The sequence below is a fragment of the Nelusetta ayraudi genome, unplaced genomic scaffold (genome assembly GCF_046127955.1).
Source record: "Nelusetta ayraudi isolate G7.1 ecotype Tasmania unplaced genomic scaffold, CSIRO-AGI_Nayr_v1 ptg000026l, whole genome shotgun sequence".
Taxonomy (NCBI): Eukaryota; Metazoa; Chordata; class Actinopteri; order Tetraodontiformes; family Monacanthidae; genus Nelusetta; species Nelusetta ayraudi.
The window spans coordinates 4,755,001-4,777,062 of NW_027466076.1; the positions used below are offsets into that span (position 1 = coordinate 4,755,001).

Consider the following 22,062-nt stretch of genomic DNA (forward strand, 5'->3'; position numbering starts at 1 on the left):
TTAGATCCATCTAATGTGACGAGATAGACAGATATTGCATAAATAATTCTTGCTTAAAGGTACACTGCGAAAAATCCTGCCATCTAGTGGTCAGACTTTAGATTGCAGTGCTCATTCACTCAGCCTCCCTCCCCTGAGTTTGCCAGTGATTCATGGTTCAATGGACTGCACTCGTCGGTTATTGTACCTTCTTACTTTTCTGGAAGCTCTCACTGCTTTAATTCCAAAGTCAACTCTGTATTTATCTTTTAAATGAGATTTTACAGGGAAATTTCTCACTAACGCTTCAATTCTGTGAGGCTGCTACTAACGTCTTCCCGTTGGTAGATTTTAAAACCTGATAGTAAGTGGCCCGCTGAGATACAGCAGATATGATTTTCTGCCAACCAAAATAGCAGAGGTAACGCCATGGGCGCAAGCAGAGACAGAAAACTGGTGCACAGTGGAAGTAGCAGTGGTTTGTTGCGTCCTGGATACCTGTGCGAGACGTTGACCGTACACACCTGTGTCGCATCTGCAACAGTCTGTACAGCAGCAGCACAATCACAACTCCAGCCAACGCCAGCACCAACATGGCAACCCGAATGTCCAAGTTCCAGCAGGACTTCCCTGCAGGTCCGGGGGAGCTGCAGGCCTTGGGAGGCGGCGCCTCTGTCTGCAGGGGAACCTCCAAACCATGTTTAGGACTGATGATGGACTGAGCCAGGTACGGCTGATCCGCGTCCCTCGGTATCTCCTCTGAGTCTGGGAGTACGGGCTGGGGAGGGATCTGCAGGGAGGTTCTACTGGTGACCCGAAGGCCAAACTGCATTGCTGCCGTTTCTTTTTTAATGCAGCGATGAAGTTCAGTGCAGAAGAAGTTATCTTTCCATCTCCAAGGACACAGAAAGAGGAGCAGGTCTCTTCAAAGAGGCAGCTTGGGGCAAGTCTACTGGTCTGCAATGTTAAAAGGTCAGTATGACTGTATGTTCAAAAAGGTTTTTGTATTGCTTTGTGTTGATGATATGAAGAATATAAATATTCACAATCAAGACAAACAAACAAAAGGTTGTAAGGTTTAAAATAATAATAAAAAAAAAAACATTAATGGGTATTCTATGTACTTGAGACCACTGAAAACACAATGTGGTCCTAATCATTAATTTATTGCCATTGACGCTTTTATTCAGGTCAAATGTTCAACTCTAAACTTTGTGTGTAATCTAGGGAGACGTTCCCAAGATTTGTCAAAGTTTTGTGATACTTTGCGAAGTTTTTCCACGGTTTTCAGTCAGCTGCCGTCCCTCAGAGCAAAACACATGCATGAGACTTCTGTGACTCTGCAAACACAACTGACTGTTTTCCTCCTGACAGAACATTTGAAGGCTTCTACTTTCTATTTGCAACCACCAGAACCACAGGGCCAAAGATAGGGAATACTTCTTGCTTTGACACATGAAATTTTCTTCACTTCCGCTACAGTTTGAAAATCACTTTCTCCAAACAAATCAGTCGCGTCAACATTAAAATATGAATCCTCTTAATAGACCCTGAAATGAGTCTTAAAACAGCAGTTAAGAATAATCAGCCACAATTAAGAAATTATTGAAATGAAGCTACTACAACAAACTACTTGTGACACTAAAACAAAAACAAACAAACTTCAGTCTGTGAACCCATCTGTGTCATGTATTGTTCAACACAAAAAGCCAACACTTACTCTGAATTTGCTGGAATTATGGTGCAAATTAAAAACCAAAAGAGAGAGCGAGGAACAGAGGGCAGCGAGGCTGGTGGAAAAGACTTGAGTGGCTTCCCAGGAGCGAGAGGGGAAGAAGTGACCACACCAATGGGAGGAAGCCACTGAAAACATCAGGAAACAGTTGGCTTCCCTCGTGCACGATCCACCGATGTGATTGGAGAGCACTTCCTATCGCCATGGTTACAGGAAACTGGTCAAGGATGTCTTTTTTTTCAGGTCTCAAGGCGTAGGGCGCGGGTCCAAGCCGAACACGTGAGGCAACGCGGCGTCTGATTGGCCCTTTAGCAAAAAAGGTTTGTTGGGAGCGTTGGCAAGTCGTCCCTTCAGTTCTCTTCCTTCTGTTCCTTCGGTATTTTGAATATTTGCTCTCTAATGAAGTGACGCCTATTCATGACCTTTGTCGTCTTTGTTAAATCAGTGAATGAAATCACACACATACACACAGTGGCGAGCTGTCAGGGCTAGCAAGATCTTGTAACTATTGTATAGTTTATTTTTTTGTACTGTTTTTTTTATTATTTTTTTTTTTTATTTAGTGCTGCAACAATGTAGTTTCCCAATTTGGGATCAATAAAGTACATCTATCTATCTATCTATCTATCTATCTATCTATCTATTTTCAAAACATAGCTTCATATTGAGGATATTATGAGGTGTGTTAATTTAAGGTGGACTAATGATGTATACATCATCAGTCTATTTGTGCGTGTGTGTGTGTGTGTGTGTGTGTGTTTGGTCTTAAATTTGCATTGTCAGAACTGTTTCAAAGTGAAGTGAGTGTGATTTCCCCCCCTCCACTGTGAATCCAAGCAGCCTTCCAGAGCCACACTGGGCCCGACTGAGCCAGAGTGGGTCACAGATGCAGAGAGATGGTGGCTACAGGGGAAAAAAAAAAGAAAAAACATCTCTCCGCTATCTGATTGAGCCGGCATTCAGCGGCCCAGTAAATGACACCGAGGAGGCGCAGGAGGAGGACGGGCTCCAACGTCAGTCCACCTCTCATTTATCTGTCTAATAAGTTCTGATGCCCTGCCAAGCCGAAAGGGAGGAACTCTCGGCTCTCACTCAATATCCCCGCCTGGCTTCCTAACAATCCTCCGATATTGGAGAAGAGTTATATTAAAAGATCTGTTATCGCACTCCCAATTGTATTTGGAAGTGGGCGGCAGCCTTGGAGACCTGCTGAGGGAAGCACCCAGCAGGTGTATTGTTTCTCCAGACCAAAGTGTCAGCACCATGTCCGTGAATTTGTTCCTTCTGTTCTGTAATCACGGAGGACGTCGAGTCGCGCCGCCGCCGCCGGCGTTTGCCGGCGCGACGGAGGACGGCGAGGAAGCCGCGGAGCGAATCCTCCAGTTAATCACCCCTGAGATGTAAATCTATTCATGAGCTCTTACCGTCAAGAGGTAGCGGGCCTATTGTCATGTGATCTGACAGGCTGACTGTCTGAGTTGGCGGCTGAAGTAGGAACTCAGTGATTAGACTTGGCTGAGTGTTTGACCAAAGACTCTCAGGGAGTCATTAAGTGCTCTTTGACCCTGTGCTGGTAAACCGCACTGATACGAACAGACCATCTCATCAAATCCCTCACGGAAGCCACTGCCAAGTATCTGACGATGCCTTCTGTGCCTAGGACAACATAGAGGTTTCATTTTTTTCCCTGTTGACACACAGTTTTTGTTCGACGTTATTTGCGGCAAAGTCGCTGACGTCCAATTTCTGCCGCTGTCGAAACCAAGAAAGTGACATTTTTAAGATTATTGACGAGTATTGCAGACTACAAGCTACTGGAGCTAAACTAGAGGGTCTGCTCTCCTTTGACCATAGTCAAGAAAATTTGTGGCACAATACAACGTAGTGCAAGAGAAACAACCATTACTGACTTTTTCACTTCTGCATGAATCACGCACAGTGATTCATCAAAAATGATCACAATCATGAGAGAAATGCAGAACATCAATGACGACTCTTTTTTTTTTGTTGTTGTTACATAAACACCCCAAAACCCAGAAGAATGAAGGGCGACGTGCTCTTGGTGCCCTTCACAGTAGCACCACCACTGCAGCCGCTGAACCAGGAAGAAGTGAAACATGAATGTCAATGTAATGACCGACTGTCTGACTCTCTTCTTCTTCTCTTCTCTCCTCTCTTCTGAGCCGTGTGATGGATCAGTCTCACCGACTGGCTGGAGCGGGTGGGGACGGAAGGGGAACTTTTTGACTGGTGGGGCCACGATGGCTTCTAAAATTTGACAGAGGGCCTGGAGAAAAAAAAAAAAAAACTACCATAGGATATGTAGAAAACATGTTGCTTTAATGCCAACTGAAAAAGACCAAAAGCAAAGTTCCAACAAATTCAGTGTCTTTGGAGCCCCACAGTATTTACCTCTTGTTTGAAATGACTATACAGGTATTTTATTACTTACTTACTATTAATATAATCTCTTCAAGTTCGGAGGGCTGGATTAAAAAGCTTAATGGGCCGCATATGGCCCCCGGGCCATAGTTTGCTAACGCCTATGCCAGAGCAATTCTGCGCTTCAGAGAAAGCGGCCGGGGAGGGAAATAAAAAAAACAAACGCTAATTGTTTAATTGACATGCTAAGTACATGCCGTCACCCACCCCCCCGCCCCCGACCCCTCTGGTCCTGTCAGTCAGTCAGTCAGTCAGTCAGTCAGTCTGCGTTGGGGCGGCTATCTGGCTTCCCACTCGTGCGTCCGTGGCCTCCGGCCTCGGCGCTGTCAGATCGGCTTTCCACGGCAGACAGCGCAAGGTCATCAGACGATGACCCCGGGCCGCGGGTTGGCCCACGGTCGCTCAGCTGTCCACACTCATTCTCATTCAACCGCCGCGCCGCTGCCAGGGGAGGGAGGACCCCCTTGTTGCTTCGCTCCCACGACTGAAGAGAAGCGTTGGTCACACTTTATAAGAGGTACACACTATTAAGCATTAGTTCAACATGAATGAATACTGAATGCATCATTGATAAATCATGTTTCAGACATGTATTAGTATGTAGTTTATAAACACAGTTATAAAAGTTTTACTCTTCATTAATAAGCTCTTCTATAGCATGATTAATGTTAGTGAATGTGTTCATTGACGTTTTATAAAACCTCACAAAGTTAATGTCCAATAGATTTTACATCACCTTATCGCAGAGTCACATGACCAGTTCACTTCAAGTGAAAATGGTGAGTTATGATTGGACGGAGGAGGAGACCCAATATTTTATACAACTAAGCAAAGAGAAAAAAATGTAACAACCATTCTTGACAGCAAGAACGGTTGTTTACCACTCTATGAGCATAATATAGCCGAGTTTGTTCTGGGCTGTATGATACGCTATGGTACGATGGCATAGCACGACAGGACAGGAGAACAGCCATATGCTGTGCGACTTGCCTCTAGGATTCCCATCTGATCCAAAGGAGCGTACAAATAAGAGGAAACACTGACTGTTCTTGTTTTGCCGGTTGGGATCAGATTCTGTTCCACGCCGCAAATCCGAGAAAAATGAGACCACTGCTGTTCACCGCAGGCTTATTACTATGAAATGAAAACGCTGAGTTGTATCTCTGCTGGAGATTTAAATTTGACTGCGTTTCAAAGCTCCATCAGGCTCCCACCAAACCCTCCAATAACAACTCAGCCGTTCACCACCGGCAGACAAACTCAGGGCCGTCCTCGCTGCTGACGCTCAGGTTTGATCCTTGCAGGCATTACTGGAGGAACTTAATTCTCACAAAGCCTGATCGCAACATATTATTTGAAAACCGTATTTCATGAAATACACTTTGGTTCAGCATCTGATTGTGACTGGCCAACATTAAATGGTAATTGTTTTCTGCCATACAGCCAACAGGGCAGGCGGCGGTGAAGAGCCGGTGTCTGATTACTGCTCGGCCGCTGCCTCCTCCACCTCCCTCCATTCCATTGAGAAATGGTGTGGAAGTGGATGGAGTTGTTGCAGAGGAGTGGACAAGACGTCAGATGCTTGATGGTAATCACTGGCCAGCGAGACTGGAAATTGGCGCCGCTGTTTAATGTGTCTCAACCACTGAGGAGCTCTGAAGAGTCCGGCCCCCCCAAACACTTCAGCTCACATCATGATAAGAAATAAACAGAATCATTCAGAGCTAACTGACAAGCATCGATGCCAGTGTGGAAGACAGTGTTACATGCTAAAGATGATTTTGGGGGTTTGTTACACAGCAGTGTGACAAAACATTAGGAACAATCAGTGTTTTTAACAATAAAACGTGTGTTTACGATATATTTTGCAACAACCAAAAATCCCTCCAAGAAAAAGAAGATGTATTTTTCATTAAAGAAATGGCGACTGAAACCCATTACTCGTGTACAAATGTGCTTCTCCTCTTCCTGTTTCCAGTGCTCAGCCCTCCTCCACAACAACACAAAGGATATGATAATAAGAGAGAGTTTTGACTCCTTTCACCTCATTTGATCAACATTTTGCATTTTTGCTGTTACTACGGAAATGGTCACTGGTATTGGATAAGGACAATCGTTAAATGGCCAATTAAAACATGAAATATAACTCAGACAGCAGCAAACTAACAAACAAACAGGCACACACAGGGCAAGTTGTGTTTTGCAGATGCTGTTTTTCACATCTACACTTGATTTAATGAAGCAATGATTGACCAACATGCGCGTATACTTCTGGGCTCTTGGCCAAGAGCCAATCTTTGTTGGAGAACTTCACATGAAAAGCAAACTTGACAGTTTTTCGAATTTATAAGAGAAACTTTAAAGGTCCAACAACCCAGTCAACTTGCTGAAACGCTTTCTGTGTAGCATCATGTTGACTAACAACAAGAGAGTTATTTTAACAATTTTACCAAAGGTGTAAAAAAGATCACAATACGTACGAGAGGGGCATAAATCTGCAGCTTAGTCGATTCCAAAGTGGTTTGTGAAGGTCTGATGCCTTCACCAGCAGGCCTTCACTGTAACTGGAAAGATATAAACCAATACAGGTCTTTTCTGATGGCAACATGAGGAGAAAGCATGAGGCAATCTAACAGGGAGAATGATGTTTGCTTGCAAGTAAAGTCAGTCCAGTTTCTGAATGTAGCAGTGGTGGAAAAATGTAATGTGTACCTGTAACATCTGGGATGTTCTCCGTGGAGGAAAATGGACTCAGCAGTAAATCCCTTTTTATAGGTGTCAGTGTCCCAGTTTTTTTTAAGTCTGTCTTGTGTTGTGTGTGTGTCGTGTGTGTGTGTGTGTGTGTAAATGCGTGCCTACACCGTTGCCAGAGGGGTTCTGCCTCTGGCAAGAGCTGTCTAGCCTCTTCTACAGTCCCTTGGGGTGGTTGGGCCGGACACTCAACCCCTTGGCCAATAGCTGGCCCATACCTGCCCTAGAGGGTATTCAGTTTCTGCCAGGGTCCTCCAGAGGGTCTCCATCTACGCCGATGATCTCCAGACTGACATCCAAAGGCTTTCTGTCTCCACTGGCGAATCTCCGGAGGGTCAGAAGTTGGAGCATACATAAATACATAGCAGACAAAAACATCTACAGAGAGCCTTTTAAAATCTTGCTATGGTATGTAAATGCTCTGACAGAGACAAAAGTTGTTGGCTTTTAGTTGCCATGGTTATTGTAAATGGTGCGACTCCATCACGGAAACATGTTGAAGGCAGAAGATAAAAATCTGGGTCATGTCCTAAATTGTTAATAGTGCACAGAACATGCCTAACAAACCTACAGCAGTGCATGCTAAGTGCGTCCATTTGCTGGCATTTAATCACTGGAGACCTGAGATGAAAGCCTTCAGCACTTATGACACGAAAGCAGTAGATCCAAACAAGTGAAGAGCAGGATGATGGAAGTTCATTCCAATCAAGGTGCAACCCAGGGGGCTGAGTAGCCTACTGGAGCAGAGTCTGCTGTCAGGCCCTATGGAGATGTGTATGAAGTTTAGCAGTTGTGACGCTAAGGACATAAATGTATACTATGACTTTTTCAGCAAATGTTGTTCTTGCTGCTGGTAATGTTCTCGCTGACGCTATTCATCATGAGATGGGTTTGGTTTATGGCCAGGTGCATGTTGTGTATTGGAGCAACATCAACTCGACTGTGTCAAGGGGCCCTGGGATGGAAGGTCCATGGCCCCACGAGTTGCAACCACACACACAGACAATGACTACAATCAATACAACTCTATACATTCTACATTAGGCTGCCAAATTTTCTGGACATCCTTCTTAATGGAAAACCAAGAAACGATGATAAACAATATGAAACTTAATGGAAATAATATTATTTTGACGCCCAATTTGGCAAAAATAAACATTGCGTTATACCCTCTGCCAAAATGCAGCAGTCCCCATGGCTGGACATCTGAACCTGCAAGATCAGTTTTCATTGATCCAAAGTCACTGAGAGATACATACGGTCAACCAGAGGAAGAGCGGGAAATATTGATCAGTTATCAATGGACACAGCATTTGACGTCTCATTAGCTGCCAAGAGACTGATCACTTCACAGAAGAACAAAGAACATTTATTGCGATTTTCTAAGTTCCAACACTTTCCAGCCTCTGGCAAATCATAGAAAATGAGCAATGTCGACAATAATGTATTTTGAAAAGCTGAATTAAAACAAACATTACAAGAAAACATTCTTCCTCTGGTGTATACACAAAGTGTTTCATTCCATGACTATTCCCTCTTCATGCTCTTGTGTGTCCTGGGAATTGTGCACAGGTATTGATAGACATTAAGTGACGTGTACTTTGCTGCACAACCACTTGATGATAACGCTTGCAACGAAACAGATCCACTTTTTTTTTTGTTAGATACTATGGCAATGTCAACCCTGTCCATCACGGCCACTGACTAACGTCAATGCGAAAACAGTGTTTCCATGACACTTTTGCGATATTCCTCTTTAATGGTTACGTGTGGAATACACACCCGATGAGAGCGACCTTTTAGCCACGTTTGAGAGGTTTTTCCAAGTTGAACTGTTTCCATCACCAGTTTCTTATTGACATATTTAGGTTGTGCTCAGTTCTAGGGGTCATGTGAAAATCAAGTGTCAGTCCTACAATGTACAGCGTTTAACTTTCAGTATTCGTGCGCACATGCAGCCCATCGTATTTTTTGCTGTGACACTCTTGCTGGAACATCACCCTGGAGCGTAAACGTTGGAAGATGGGCTCGTTGGAGGGGAGAGTTATCAGGCACCATCACACCCACACGGCCACTGATCGCCGCAATCAGCAGAAGAAGCAAGAAGAGGACTCGAGAGTGCAGCTCGTCAGCCCTGATAAGGCCTTTTGTATCACCTCTGATTGAGTTGGAATACTTAAAAGCTGCACTGTGGCGATAGGCATCTCTTGGAGTGCGCGCCATATTGTATTTGTCTTTAGACGCGTTTGCAAGAGCTGGTGGAGTGAAGAGATAAACCGAGCTTCCAAGTGTTTGTCTAAGTCAAGAACTAAAGGGTAGAATTTGTCCGCGAGCCGTGATCTGTTTTCCTCTGTCAAGAAATTGGAGCCGGTGGTCCTGGCGAGGGAGATGCACAGGTTTCTTCAGGCTGGAGCATATTTCATCAAACACTTCATCAACCATGGAGCAGTTCGGTGTTACTTCTTCCTTTTTTTCCCCTTTTTTTTTTTCTTTAGAATTGTTAGCACTAGAGGGCGACACGGCGACACGGTGGCGCAGTGGTTAGCGCTGCCGCCTCACAGCAAGAAGGTCGTGGGTTCGATTCCAGGCCTGGGACCTTTCTGTGTGGAGTTTGCATGTTCTCCCTGCGTCTGCGTGGGTTCTCACACTCCAAAAACATGCATGTGAGGTCAATTGAACACTTTAAATTGTCCGTAGCTGTGCATGTGAGTGTGAATGCTTGTTTGTCTCCATGTGGCTCGACCGACTTGTCCAGGGTGTCACCCAGCCTTCGCTCTAAGACAGCTGGGAGAGGCTCCAGCAGACCCCCGTGACGCTGATCTCAGGAAGAAGCAGGTATAGAAAATGAATGAATGAATGAATGAATGTTAGTACTAGTTGCTGACTTGGCGCCAGAGGTGACGGCGGCTTCTTAATTTTACATGTGTTGTTTGCCGAGGATATTTGACGCCTTTGGACTCGTGGCGTGTCACCGATTTCTGAGAAATCTCTTTGACATAGTGGAGCTGTCAAAATGCAGAAGGTCTGACCCAGCTGAGCACAAGCTGCGAGCGATCGTATCACAGATGACTACAGCCATCTAATAATATCTGACGATGCCCTTATGGGTTTGAGTTTGGGTTTTTCAGTCCTTGACAAATATTTTCAGCACTTGTGTTTCGGGTTCCTCGGGTTTGTGTGGATGGCTGGGGCATGGTTCCTCATGAAGGCATCTGCAGGCGGTTCTAATTTACAATAATGACTTGTTCAATATCGCACAAAGACACAGGCAGAGAAAGCAGAAAAAAAAGGTTAATACGCTTATTCTTCTGTTAACATTTTCAAAGGGAGTTTTTAAATTAGAATGAGATGTAGCAGTGCTGTGAACAAGTGAATGAAAAAAAATGTCACATGCTCCCTCTGTTATTGTAAACTAGTCATGATTGTCTTATCTGATGAGAGGGATTTTGCCTGTGAAGTTCCGTTGATTTACTTTATTTAAGAAAATTACTGGGAAAGATTCTTCTTTTGGAATTTTTACGTGATCTAGAATCTCTTTCCCAGGTGCTCTTCCTGTCTATGAATGAATGAATGTACGGAAATACAGATAAGAGGAATAATAATGATAATAACCTCAATAAATAAAAAAGCTTTTGGTATAAAACTCTGTGTGCAGACGGAATTTGTTCCTTATCATTCAGCTGCAGTGGCTGTGAATAAATGTGTGTCTGTCATGAGTTGTGTGTTCTGCTGTTCTAACTGGTATTGATCCCATTCTCACTTAAGGTTTGGCCTCACTCATTAGAGGCATTGATCATCAAGTCAGGATGTTAGCAGCAGGGGATCCTATTGATTGCGCTGAGAAGGGGAGTGTCCACGATTCACGTAGGTCATTCAAACCAACAACTTACTGAAATGATCATGCTCAAGCCAGAAGAACCGAGACCCTTAAAACATGGTCTGGAGACCAAGACCAACCTCCAGTACTGCAACACCAGCTGTAGGACTGCGGAGGTGCAGTCCGGCTCATATCAGCATTAATATCTGTATATGAGGAAGGCAATAAGGGAAAAGAATAGCAATCTTGATGATCACTTTCATCAGTGCAAATTCATTTTGATCCACGTTTTTAAAGAGTTATTTTTAATACCAGCTAATGACCTATGAATTCACAGCGAAGCTCAAACAACTGTAGAAGCTTCAACTTTAGCCCGTGCTTGTCTTCATCTTCTGCCTCAAGATGAAAAAAGAGAAAATCCAGACTGAATACCTGCCCTGAGATGCTTTGCTCACTGACAGAGTGGCCGACCTCCTCGTGGTCTCAAATTCCAGGCTTCCTGTCATTCACACATCCCTGCTCATTTATGCCTTCCAGTCATTTCTGCAATAGGAAACCGGCTGCGTCACCCACAGCGACCATCTGCCAGTCTGCACCAGCTGACACGGGTTGCCAGGTTTTTGCATGTTATAGGCGACGTCACGTTCAACAACAGCGGCAACGGTGAAACTTCCGGAGCGATCAACCGAGCCTGGAAAGCCACGCAGGATGTTTGAGCGGGTCTGTATGTTCACAGTGTCCTGCTGTTGGAAAGTCATTCACACAAGTCCGAGGTGACGTGATGAGCAGTGTGAGGAAACACAGTGCAGAATGAAGCACAAACCAGTCGGTCGATTGTTCTTTTTTTTTTTTGTTTGTGTTGTTCTCTAAGTGGTGTGGAGTCCTCGCTCATTTAGCTCATCACGGCTTCGCCCATTAGACGGTAATTGAGTTAAACTCGCATGACAATGTAGCAATTTAATTAGGTGTCAGACATCTCTGATAAGAATAATGATATTCATATGCAATTTCACAGCTGCAGATAAAATAGGACCGTGATTAGCATAATGAAGGTTAAATTCATGAACATTCGCCAGAGAACAAAACAGCATTCAGCAAATACAATTTTCCCAAATTCAAGGACAGCAGCAGAGAATGTCGCCATACGAGGCAAATGAAAAGATCAAGTCATTAAAATAAATAGTAATTGAATGGCATCACTAAACTAAAGTGCACTGTGTATGAACGTGTACCAGAGAGTCCAATCAAATGCCATTACAATTTAATTTGTAATTGGAGATTTTCCTCATAAACTTTCAAGAAACAGTGGATTTTTTTTAATCACACATTCATCATAAGCATCACAGCTTGATGGTGGCAAGCAAGCAATTAACGAGCTGTCAGTTGAGTTGACTGCCTCTGTTTTGCTACATAACCAGTGACTGGGTTATGAACTGGGTTAAGAGTGAGGTCAATCAGTGAAGTCTTTCCTCTCTCATCACACGTAGAGCTGATTCTCTCTCCCACAGAACGCTCGTCCACGTCCATTCACCTTCAGCTGAAGTAGAAGTGATGACCTCGGGCTCGTAGCAATTGAAGGGTTTCATAACCACAGAAGTTTTTCCTAAAATCTTGATTAAAAATCCCTTTGTTGAGTTTTGTGTTTTGTTTTGCTGTCTTTGTGATCTTAGAGTTTGGTTATAGGTGTAGGATGGTCAGGAAACTTCTGAGTCATCAGTCATGTGCTTGTCTTTGAATGCTGAATAAATGGAAATCAGCAAAGTAAACCATAATGAATGGCCAGTGGTGAACATGCCTGTGTGTAACTGCTGTTGTTTAAACTGCGGTGTCATGACGAGAGCCTTGAGTTTGAATGCCAACAGCAAACTTAGCAAAATAACAAAACTTTTGATAATACCCCACCCCTCCCACACCCTCTGTGGAATCTTCTCTGGCCGTTTATCGACTTGTCACTGTCACCGGCCTCAATCTTTAAACAGACCTCAGGGTCTTCATCACGACAATGTGAGAAACACAAAATCTAAAAAGTTGTCTGGTGTCGTCCTGGCTGGCTGGGGGAGCCCAAAAGAACGTCCAGAAGATCCAATATGTGACTTTATCTGACTGGAAGCAGGAGCTGCTGCCTCTGTCAGCGCATCAATCAACTCCTCCCCACCACCCATCAATATAAATGCAAATCATACAATCTGCTGGGCCTGTGTGGATTTTGACTTATTGCAGCCAACTGTCTGTGCAGAACGACGCTGCGAAAGGTCACCGGCTCGTTAAGTTCAGCCGCTTTGCCCAGACTGACTGAAACTGCAGGCACGAGGTGAAGATCTGACTGGTGCGTTGACTGTGGAGAGTGACGAAGGTCGTCACTAGCTGCGTTTCCATCACCCCTAGAATCGCGCAAAACCTACACATGGCAATACAAAACTGCCGATGGAAACATCTCAACTTGGAAAAACCTCTCAAATATGGTTGAAAGGTTTTTGACGCTCTCATCACTCAGGTGGTTTCTCACACGCATCCGTCGAGAGGAATATCGCAAAGGTGTCATGGAAACGTTGTTTTCGCATTGACACGTCAGCGGACGTGATGTACGGGGTCACGTCACCGGTTCGCTGACCAGTGAAAATGGCGTGCTATGATTGGACGGAGGAGGAGACGGAATATTCTTTACAAGTAATAACACAAGTTTAGGTTGTTTCCATCACCAGGTTTTGTATTGCGATATTTAGGTTTTGCGCAATTCTATGGCCGATGGAAACGCAGCTACTGAAAAGTGACGCCGAGGTCAGTTTTTAAGGAGAACTGTCGGTGGAAAAGAACTCTAACGGAACTGTTATAAGATCAAATGTTCAGCTGTGTTCACAGAATGATTTAAGGCAACATGCAGCAATTAAGAATGAATTCATCTTGATGAAGAAATGTTTTGTATTATCTTTATCTTACTCCTAACTTTTTAAATTCTACTGTGGTCCATCCAACGTTTATAGCGAACACCATGTTCACATTGCGCATGTAAGTCATTTTATTTACCATGAATGTGTTGTGTATTGATGTTTTGTTGTTTGGTTTCCCGCCAGGTTTTTTCCCGGTCAATACTCTGCAGACCCCAGGATAATTATGGTAACAGTGATTAATGAACATACCTTCAGCTTAATCCCCTGGATAAAAACATTTGGCTGGCCGCCATTTGACGCAATACCTAATGAGAAGCACTGCAAAACAAACACCAATAGCAATAGAACTGACGCATAAAACTTCAGGCAAAGCCTGGTGCCCCAATGTAAACAGTGTAAAAAAGAAAAATGTGCCACCCAGCCAGGACTGCTGCCTATTACAGACTTGGGCTTGATGCATGGTCACAATTATTCATGGCGTCGAACTTGGTGGTGGAATGTTGATGTGGTCTGTCCCTAAAAGAAGAGTGAGAGCAAACAAAGTGAAGGCTTCAGATTCCCTCAACGTGAGTTTTACACACACAAACACACACACACACACACACACACACACGCACGCACTGGACTTAATCTGGTGGTGCCTTTACTCCAGCTTCAATCAAACAGTCTATTTGAATTGCAGACCTTTCCCCACTCAGGGATAATTACCCTCATTATTCTATTGATGAAGTGGCACCTAAAAAATCCCTTTAATGTTTTATCACCTTTGTATTTGGAGTCCTCCTTTGCAGCATAAAGCATAATAGGTCTTTAAAAAAAAAAGGGTTATAATTACTGTGTGGGCACTGGTTCAACCTCCAGATGCCCACTTGTGTTAAACGGCAGCAAAGGAACCGGAAAAAAAAAACAAAAACAACAGTCAGCGCTTCACTCGAATCTTGTATGTCATTTTGAAATATTATTAAAATGTTCCCATCATCTGAGTCAACTGTTTAGTTAAGACCGAGCTATCCACCTGAGGCATTAGTAAAGAGTGGTGTTCACTGTTACTTGTTGCAGCCGCTCCGTCTTCACCGCCTCATTGAGATTTCAGCTGTCCTCATTTGCTTTGCAAAGTAATTCACAGCCATCAGCAGCTCGGCCCATTAATTAAACAGTCAGTCAGGAGGAAAGAGAGTTTGTCACAGGGAGGTCACTGCATGCGATGGCCATTGTTCTCATCTCCCACTGAGGTGAATGTAAAGTGTATTGCGCGCCTATGAATGTTACAGAATAAAACTCCTATCTGAAGAATAGGCATCATTCAATAAGCAACGACTAAAAGGCCACAAGTGAAAAATCTACCATAGAAAAATTTGCTGTGAATCGCGTTTCAGCTCGCCGCCGTCGTCCTGTCAGCCGTTTTAAAGGCCTTTATTTCTGTATTGCGGTCTATGGGAAAAAAAAAATGCTTTTTGGGCCCCATAGTATATTTGTTGCTGCAGTACCTCGAGTGGCCACTGGGACAAATCGGCGCGCCGCCTTATTGCCACTCCAGTGGTATCCAGTTCTTACAATGCATCCATGGATCCGGTAGAAACTTTTACTACAAACGTTTCATACTATTAATCTCGGATGGGGAAACTGCTGTGTCCTGTAGCTCAATATGAAGTCACAAAAACACAATCATAGAATCATAAATACAAACACATAAAAAAACATCCTCCTTTAGACCGGGGAGTCCATCAGTGCAATGTCTGTGGGGATAAATGACCTTTGGAATCGCTCTGTCCTGCAGCGCGTCGATGTGTACCACTTTTCTGTCCAGCAAGAATGTCATTCTGTGGATGGTTGTAATTTCCCGTGATGTCCTGCATCTTACAGCAGCCCAGTCTCCTGCCAGCCACTGATACCACTATTTGGTGTAGCTGTTTAAAATTCGATTACACATGACTGTTACTGCACAACCTAACAACTGTGCCTGAATCTGTCCGTTCAAGGATTTATTCCGAGCAAAAATTCTGGATTTTTCAGTGTGGTCCAGTGATAAAGCGATGACTTGTCCAGGGTGGGACCCCAGTGGGGTTGGCTCCAGCACACCAGGAGCCGCCAAGTGCAGGAGAAGCGGGAACAGAAAATGAATGGATGGACGTTGGTTGAAGGTATTTGCAGAGAAGACTCCAACACATTGCAAAAGCATCTGCTGCTCTCTGCTGGAACATGGTTAAAATTACAACTTGATGAATGAATACAGTCGATTCATCCTACAAAATAAAAGCACCAATTCTATCTATCTATCTATCTATCTATCTATCTATCTATCTATCTATCTATCTATCTATCTATCTATCTCTATCTATCTATCTATCTATCTATCTAGCTATATATCTATCTGTAGCAGTAGGATTCATTCATTTGCACCCCTTTTGACTTGACATTGTCAGTCGAGTATGTTAATCTTTAATCGTCAATCATTTGGCAGAACAACAAAGCAGGGCTTCCGCTTGAGTAACTACTGTATCCTGCCCTCAAACCTCATACGATCAGTTACCTAGAGTCACAGGCAGACACACACACACACACACACACACACACACAGGCAGCAGACCTCGGGGAGTGCAGAGCAAAGAGCTGTCGATATCAAGATGAATCGCAACAGCAACGCAAGGATCGGTCTGAAAACTGGAATCGTGTGTAAGTAAATTCAGCTCTGACTTTCTGCTTGTTTCTCCTTGTTCAATTTTGTGTAACAGTTTACTCCTAGATATTAGTGTACTTGGCTTGTCTTAACAAAATACCTCTATTACATTATTAAATATCAGTCAAAAGCAGATCATGTAGTTATTATTCTTTGTAAGATGCTTGAATAAAGCTGATGAGAAACATTGATGCAAATAAATGAAAATAAGAAAATACGACGACTTTAGAGCTATTGAAGATTCGCTAAACTTTCACACACATTGGTGTTTACAGGATGCACTGCACTCCTTGTTTCATTCAGTAACAGATTTAAAATGTGTCACCGGGGTGTTGTTAACGCAGTGGTTTGTCAGAAGAGTCACAGATGTGTTTTTAGGACTACTGCAAGAAAAAGGTTTAGGACAGATTCACAAAAACTTGAAAGAACCTAAAAGCCAAAGAGAAACTTTTATCACAAACAGTGAACTTAAAGTTAGAGTTTTGTTTGTTTCTTCAGAGTTTTGACACTGTAGATTTTCCTGTCAAAAAAAGAATCTGCAAGATTTCTGCAACCAGCAACCACATGAAAACCAGACTGCTCCAGACAGTCATTTGCTTCTTCAACACACAGTTAGAAATCTTATTATGTGCAGTAAACGAAACTAAAAGACCTACATAGGACAGGGGAATACATTTGTGACGAGTAAATATATTCTCAATTCAATTGAGAAAGAAAGAGATTTTATGTTTGTTCGATTATTTCTTTGTTACAACAGTGCTTCTGGTTAGAACCTTATTGCATAAAATAAATTGTGTCAGGTTATCTCCACCTTTTTTTACTTCTCCACATTACGTGCATGCTTCTGGACCTTTGGACTCACACATGGGCTTGGTCAATACAATTATTCTGCAATGTCTCTTCTCTTCATGTCATATTATATCCACTTGTTGTGTTGCTGTCAGTGAGGAACCAGATAACAGAAAACAGGAGGGAAACCATTGTTGTCCCCTAAGCTGGTCTTTAGTCTGAAAAATGAGGAGGATTTTCTTTTTGTCCAAACACATGCCAGTCATTTCCAGACCTGACATCACCTTCAGGTGAGGAAAAGTCAAAGACTGGTCCATCCTTAGGATAAAGCACCAAAACACAAACTGAACGACATGGTCTTTGCAGTCTAATCTGTGAGGTCAGCCCCAATCTCTGTATTGGTAAGACTCAACAACCCCTCCATAAGTGGCCCGACACAGGAGGGCCAATCTCAGTCAGAGATAAACTGAGATGAGTCTCCAGTCCCCTGTTATTGAAAAATATTGTTTGACAAGTAACAGAACTTAAATGTTAATGTTTATCACTCACTTTGATTTCCAGGTTGGCTCTTGGCTACTGCAGCAGTAATAGCCCTTGTCCAGACCAGCACTTCATTACCTGTTAATGACACCGCCAACAACCCCACGGATCTGCCAATCCCTCCCACGGGAACTACCACCGACACTGGCACCACTGGAAGCAACGCTGGAGAAAGCAGGATCCCAGGCTCTGTAACCAGTGTAGCCAGTAGCACCCCCAGCAATGAAACCAGCGACACTCCCACCACTGGAACTAGTGACACACCCAGCACTGGAACCAGCAACACTCCCACCGATGTAGCCAGTAGCACATCCAGCAATGAAACCAGCGACACTCCCACCACTGTAGCCAGTAGCACATCCAACAATGAAACCAGCGACACTCCCACCACTGTAGCCAGTAGCACATCCAACAATGAAACCAGCGACACTCCCACCACTGTAGCCAGTAGCACATCCAACAATGAAACCAGCGACACTCCCACCACTGTAGCCAGTAGCACATCCAGCAATGAAACCAGCGACACTCCCACCACTGTAGCCAGTAGCACATCCAACAATGAAACCAGCGACACTCCCACCACTGTAGCCAGTAGCACATCCAGCAATGAAACCAGCGACACTCCCACCACTGTAGCCAGTAGCACATCCAACAATGAAACCAGCGACACTCCCACCATTGTAGCCAGTAGCACACCCAGCGATGGAACCAGCGGCGCTCCCACCACTGGAACTAGTGACACACCCAGCACTGGAACCGTCAGCGTGCCCACCACTGTCACTGCCAGCAGTGCAAACCCTGCCAGTGATGCTACAGGGACCACAATGATTACTATAAACCCAACTCAAACGACTACGCTTGGAGAGCTAGCAGCACATTCTCAAGGACTTAGTGCAGGTAGGCCGCAACTGTCGTTAAGGTTTTGTTGTAATATGTCACTAAAATGAGTCAAACAACTTTGAAATCTGGATTTATTTGATATTTTAATGCTGCAAAATATCACTTTAAGGTTCACTGTGTAATATTTGGAGATTTTGAGAAGACACTGCGACATCAAGTGATTACGTTTTAGATTGCAGTGTCTTCCACTCTCCCTCCCTCTCCTGAGCTTTGCCAGTGAACTATGGTGGCCTGCGCACCAAACCTGGATACCTCGTCCACCTTCTTCTTTGTTGGTTCATTTAAAGACGCGAGTGTTCACCCTAATTATGAAATGCGCTGTCAGGCAGCTGGATTGTCCACACCAGGCTTCCTTAGAAATATGGTGGTGCAAGATGGCAGCTAACTGGAAGAAAGTCCCCTGATCTATGGATATTCTTATATATAAATAAGAACCATTCTAAGGGTAGGAAAACCAAATGACTTTTATTGTACTGCAATTATACAGTTTTATTAATGTATTTATGGACAGTATATGAAACTTTTGACAGTATAAAATTGTAAATCAGGCCAAATATTTCACACTGGAAGAAGGAAGTCGCAAATCTTTCTTTGCATGAAGAACTTGCAATGGGGTTCATTTATATATCCAGGAAGGAACAGAAGGCTGACATCTACAGTATTCTTGAGTTCGGACAAATGTTCTCAGTGACTGTGAGCACCAAGAGGAAAGTAAGCAGAGACAAATATGCCAATAGATAACTTAAAAAAAAAATCCCACTTTTGGTCTGGTAACTTTAATTGTAAATTGTTTAGACTCAGAATTCTTCTGGCTAGACAAAAACTCTACGTTTGTAAAACATAAAAGAATGCTGTGCTGCCTTGGTTACACCTGCAAGATAAGATCTTTTCGTTTGCGTCTCTGTTACGTCTTTTGTTTGCGCTAGATTGTTTTAACCCTTATCTTTCACTGCTGAACTTCTGTAAAGACGCTGTTCCAAGATCACTATAAAATTTCCCGTCAACCCTTCTTGGCATAAACCAGAAGTGTGTCATGACATGGATTGTTTAATTACAGTAGAGTAAAGGTCATCTCACCCACTTCTGTCCCTGTGCAGTAGATTATCTCTGACCTGCGCCATAATGGTTAATATGTGAACAACCCTGCGTGCTCTTTACCTTTCTCTGGCCGAGGAAGTGAATAGAAAATCTCCTCCAGGTTATCACTGATATCCATGATTTCTGCTTCTCACGTATCATTAATCATCATCATTTCCCGTTTATTTCAACGGGTATTTAAAGCAACAAATACTGGGACACTGAAACGGTGTAATTTTTTGATCTCAGTGTCTATTGGTTGCAGGCACATGTTCAGGTGTGTCGCATGTGCAGTATTCACCTTCACAGGATGTGCTCAGAAAAGTTTCTCTGAGGAAATTACTCACCTATACTTCTCAAGTACAAAGGCCATTTTGTGTGTCAGGTCGTTCCTGATAGAGTTACACATTGACAACCAGATTACGGAAATGAGTCTCATGGCCAAGTGTAAAAATGAAATGAGGTCACTCGCAGACCTGATTTTAGTAACAGGGGGAAATGTTACTTTATCCACAAACTAAAAAGGCATTTTCAGCAAGGTTAAGATTAAAGAGTTCTAAGCGTATAAAGACGCTTATAATTATAATATAGCCCCATTATAATTACTACTGGTGCTGGACCAACTGTAAACTCACCTGAAATGTCCTTGTTTTTGTTCACTGTGTTTCCAGGAGGTCTTGCAGCCATTATTTTTTTCATGTTCCTCCTCATCTTCTTACTTCTGGGCGGGTTGTACTTTTACAAAGCCAGGTGAGTCCCAGAGTAAACCTTGCGCACACGCAATGCTTAAATCATGCAAAACTTTGGCGTACCTGATGATGTCATGTTTGGAATAAAAAAAACAAGACTGAGAGGTCTGGTCCTCCTCCTCCTCCTCCTCCTCATCATCATCATCATCTTCAGTGCTCTGTAAATCGTCATTGAGAAAATGTTGGTGCTGCATTGTTGTTTTCTCCGTATCAAACTTTGATCTTTTTTGTCCATTTCAGACGTACATCCTACGGAGCTCTTCGGGAAAATGACCGTGTTTCTTTTAGAAATTACACCAACCCCATGTATGACCCGTAAATCTAACCATGTCCATTTGAACCGCCAAAGACAACTTTCAAGTTGTCTTTTTTGAGAGCAATGTGTAAAAGCTGTAAAAAAAAAAAAAAATCTCAGATGTTTGACATCTGTAAAAAGCTAGCAGAGGAAAAAGTGGTGTAATGTGGAATTACTATTTCTGAGTATACTTGAAAAAAAAACCAAAACATACTAGGCTGAAGTGAACCACATGTGCATGGGTCCAGCTACTGTTGAAATACGATCACTACTGTAAATCTTGCTGAATATTCTTTTATCGTTGACTTTTAACGCTAACATTTCCTAAAAAGAATCAGCATTTTACGCACTTGCTTGTGCTTTTCCGTTATTATGAGATTATGATCTGAAGAGTTACATTTTCAAGGGAATAAAGGAGGTTGGCAAAAACATTTTGTCAGCAAGAAAAAAATAAAGAAAAAAAAGAAGAAGAACTCTGGTCCTGATTTTGAAATCAACCTGACAGCAGCAGCAGCAATGAATGTGTTTGAATTTGAAATGTGTTGTTTTTGTTTTCCAGTTGTGTCATCATGTTTTCAATCAGTTTTTTTTCATTTAAAAAAAAAAATGTGGTTTTCGGGAATAAATAGTGACCTATGAATAAATGATGAATACATACAGTTATCACTTTAAAGATGAATGTTCCACCAGCGTTTCAAAAGTGTGAAGCTCGTCATTTTGGGAAAACAAACAAACAAACAAACAAAACAACTTAGCAGGTCTGAGCCTTTGATTGTAATTTTTACTCGTGTCGTGTGCAATGCAGTATTACCATTTGTATTGTGATGTATCTGTAATTTCTGAAACAATGTGAAAAAAATGACCATGTGCATCCCTTTGATGACTGTTTCGATAAAAGTCAGTGATGCTGCTGTTGCCACAAGACTTTTGACATTTTGCTTTGTCTCCTTGGTTGACTTTTTCCACCACAAGGTTTTCAAATAATTTGCTGAATTAAAAATTACAAAACCCACTGATAGAATTGGTTAAACATCATCAGACACTGAAGGATAAAAGGCAACTGTAGGTATTCAGTTTTCTGTAGCAAAACGCACACAAAACACACACATATCCAGGACATGAGAAAATATATATTAATAACATTGCATGTGCTTCCAAATCAAGTAACAAAACTTTGTCTTTATCACTGCACCTTAATGGGCAGCATTGACTTCATCAGTGGAGGCTTGAACGAGGCTTCTGCCATCATCACCGTTGGAAAAAACGACAACAAAATGACACAAATAGAAACAACCAACACACTCAGTTGGTTGTAGAAGGTCGCCTGCTCGTTGAGCACTCGCACTTGTCGTCATTAAGTGGGCAGTGGCCGTAATAACAGAGGCATCCTTCCTGTGCACTGTGTCATTTGCAGGCCCGAAAT

At 43.0% G+C, this 22,062-nt stretch overlaps 3 protein-coding genes across 5 annotated transcripts in view; 1 reads left to right on the plus strand and 2 right to left on the minus strand.

Annotated features, from left to right (window-relative positions):
- The window catches only part of LOC142890313 (uncharacterized), a 3,180-nt gene extending 1,359 nt beyond the window's left edge, over positions 1–1,821 (minus strand). Inside the window, exons 1-2 of one of the 2 annotated variants that reach the window (XM_076029248.1) lie at positions 1,700–1,821; positions 504–936 (exon numbers count right to left, since the gene is read on the minus strand). In XM_076029248.1, coding sequence (XP_075885363.1) covers positions 504–811 — 308 coding nt within the window. In that variant the 5' untranslated portion in view covers positions 812–936; positions 1,700–1,821. Of the gene's footprint in view, positions 1–503; positions 937–1,695 lie in introns of both variants that reach the window. The other variant, XM_076029246.1, reaches the window with a different exon arrangement.
- The window catches only part of pum3 (pumilio RNA-binding family member 3), a 224,074-nt gene that overhangs the window by 106,627 nt on the left and 95,385 nt on the right, over positions 1–22,062 (minus strand). The window lies entirely within an intron of this gene.
- Positions 16,115–21,563, plus strand: parm1 (prostate androgen-regulated mucin-like protein 1). The gene is made up of 4 exons (XM_076029249.1): positions 16,115–16,285; positions 17,640–18,515; positions 20,267–20,345; positions 20,585–21,563. The coding sequence occupies exons 1-4, from the start codon at positions 16,237–16,239 to the stop codon at positions 20,661–20,663; spliced, it is 1,083 nt and encodes a 360-aa protein (XP_075885364.1). The 5' UTR covers positions 16,115–16,236; the 3' UTR covers positions 20,664–21,563.

Bases quoted from the DNA above. Each gene is read 5' to 3' on its own strand.
- parm1 (XM_076029249.1), top strand. From the start codon at position 16,237: ATGAATCGCAACAGCAACGCAAGGATCGGTCTGAAAACTGGAATCGTG. The intron at 18,516-20,266 runs GTAGGCCGCAAC...CTGTGTTTCCAG, and splicing joins TTCTCAAGGACTTAGTGCAG to GAGGTCTTGCAGCCATTATT. The intron at 20,346-20,584 runs GTGAGTCCCAGA...TGTCCATTTCAG, and splicing joins TTGTACTTTTACAAAGCCAG to ACGTACATCCTACGGAGCTC.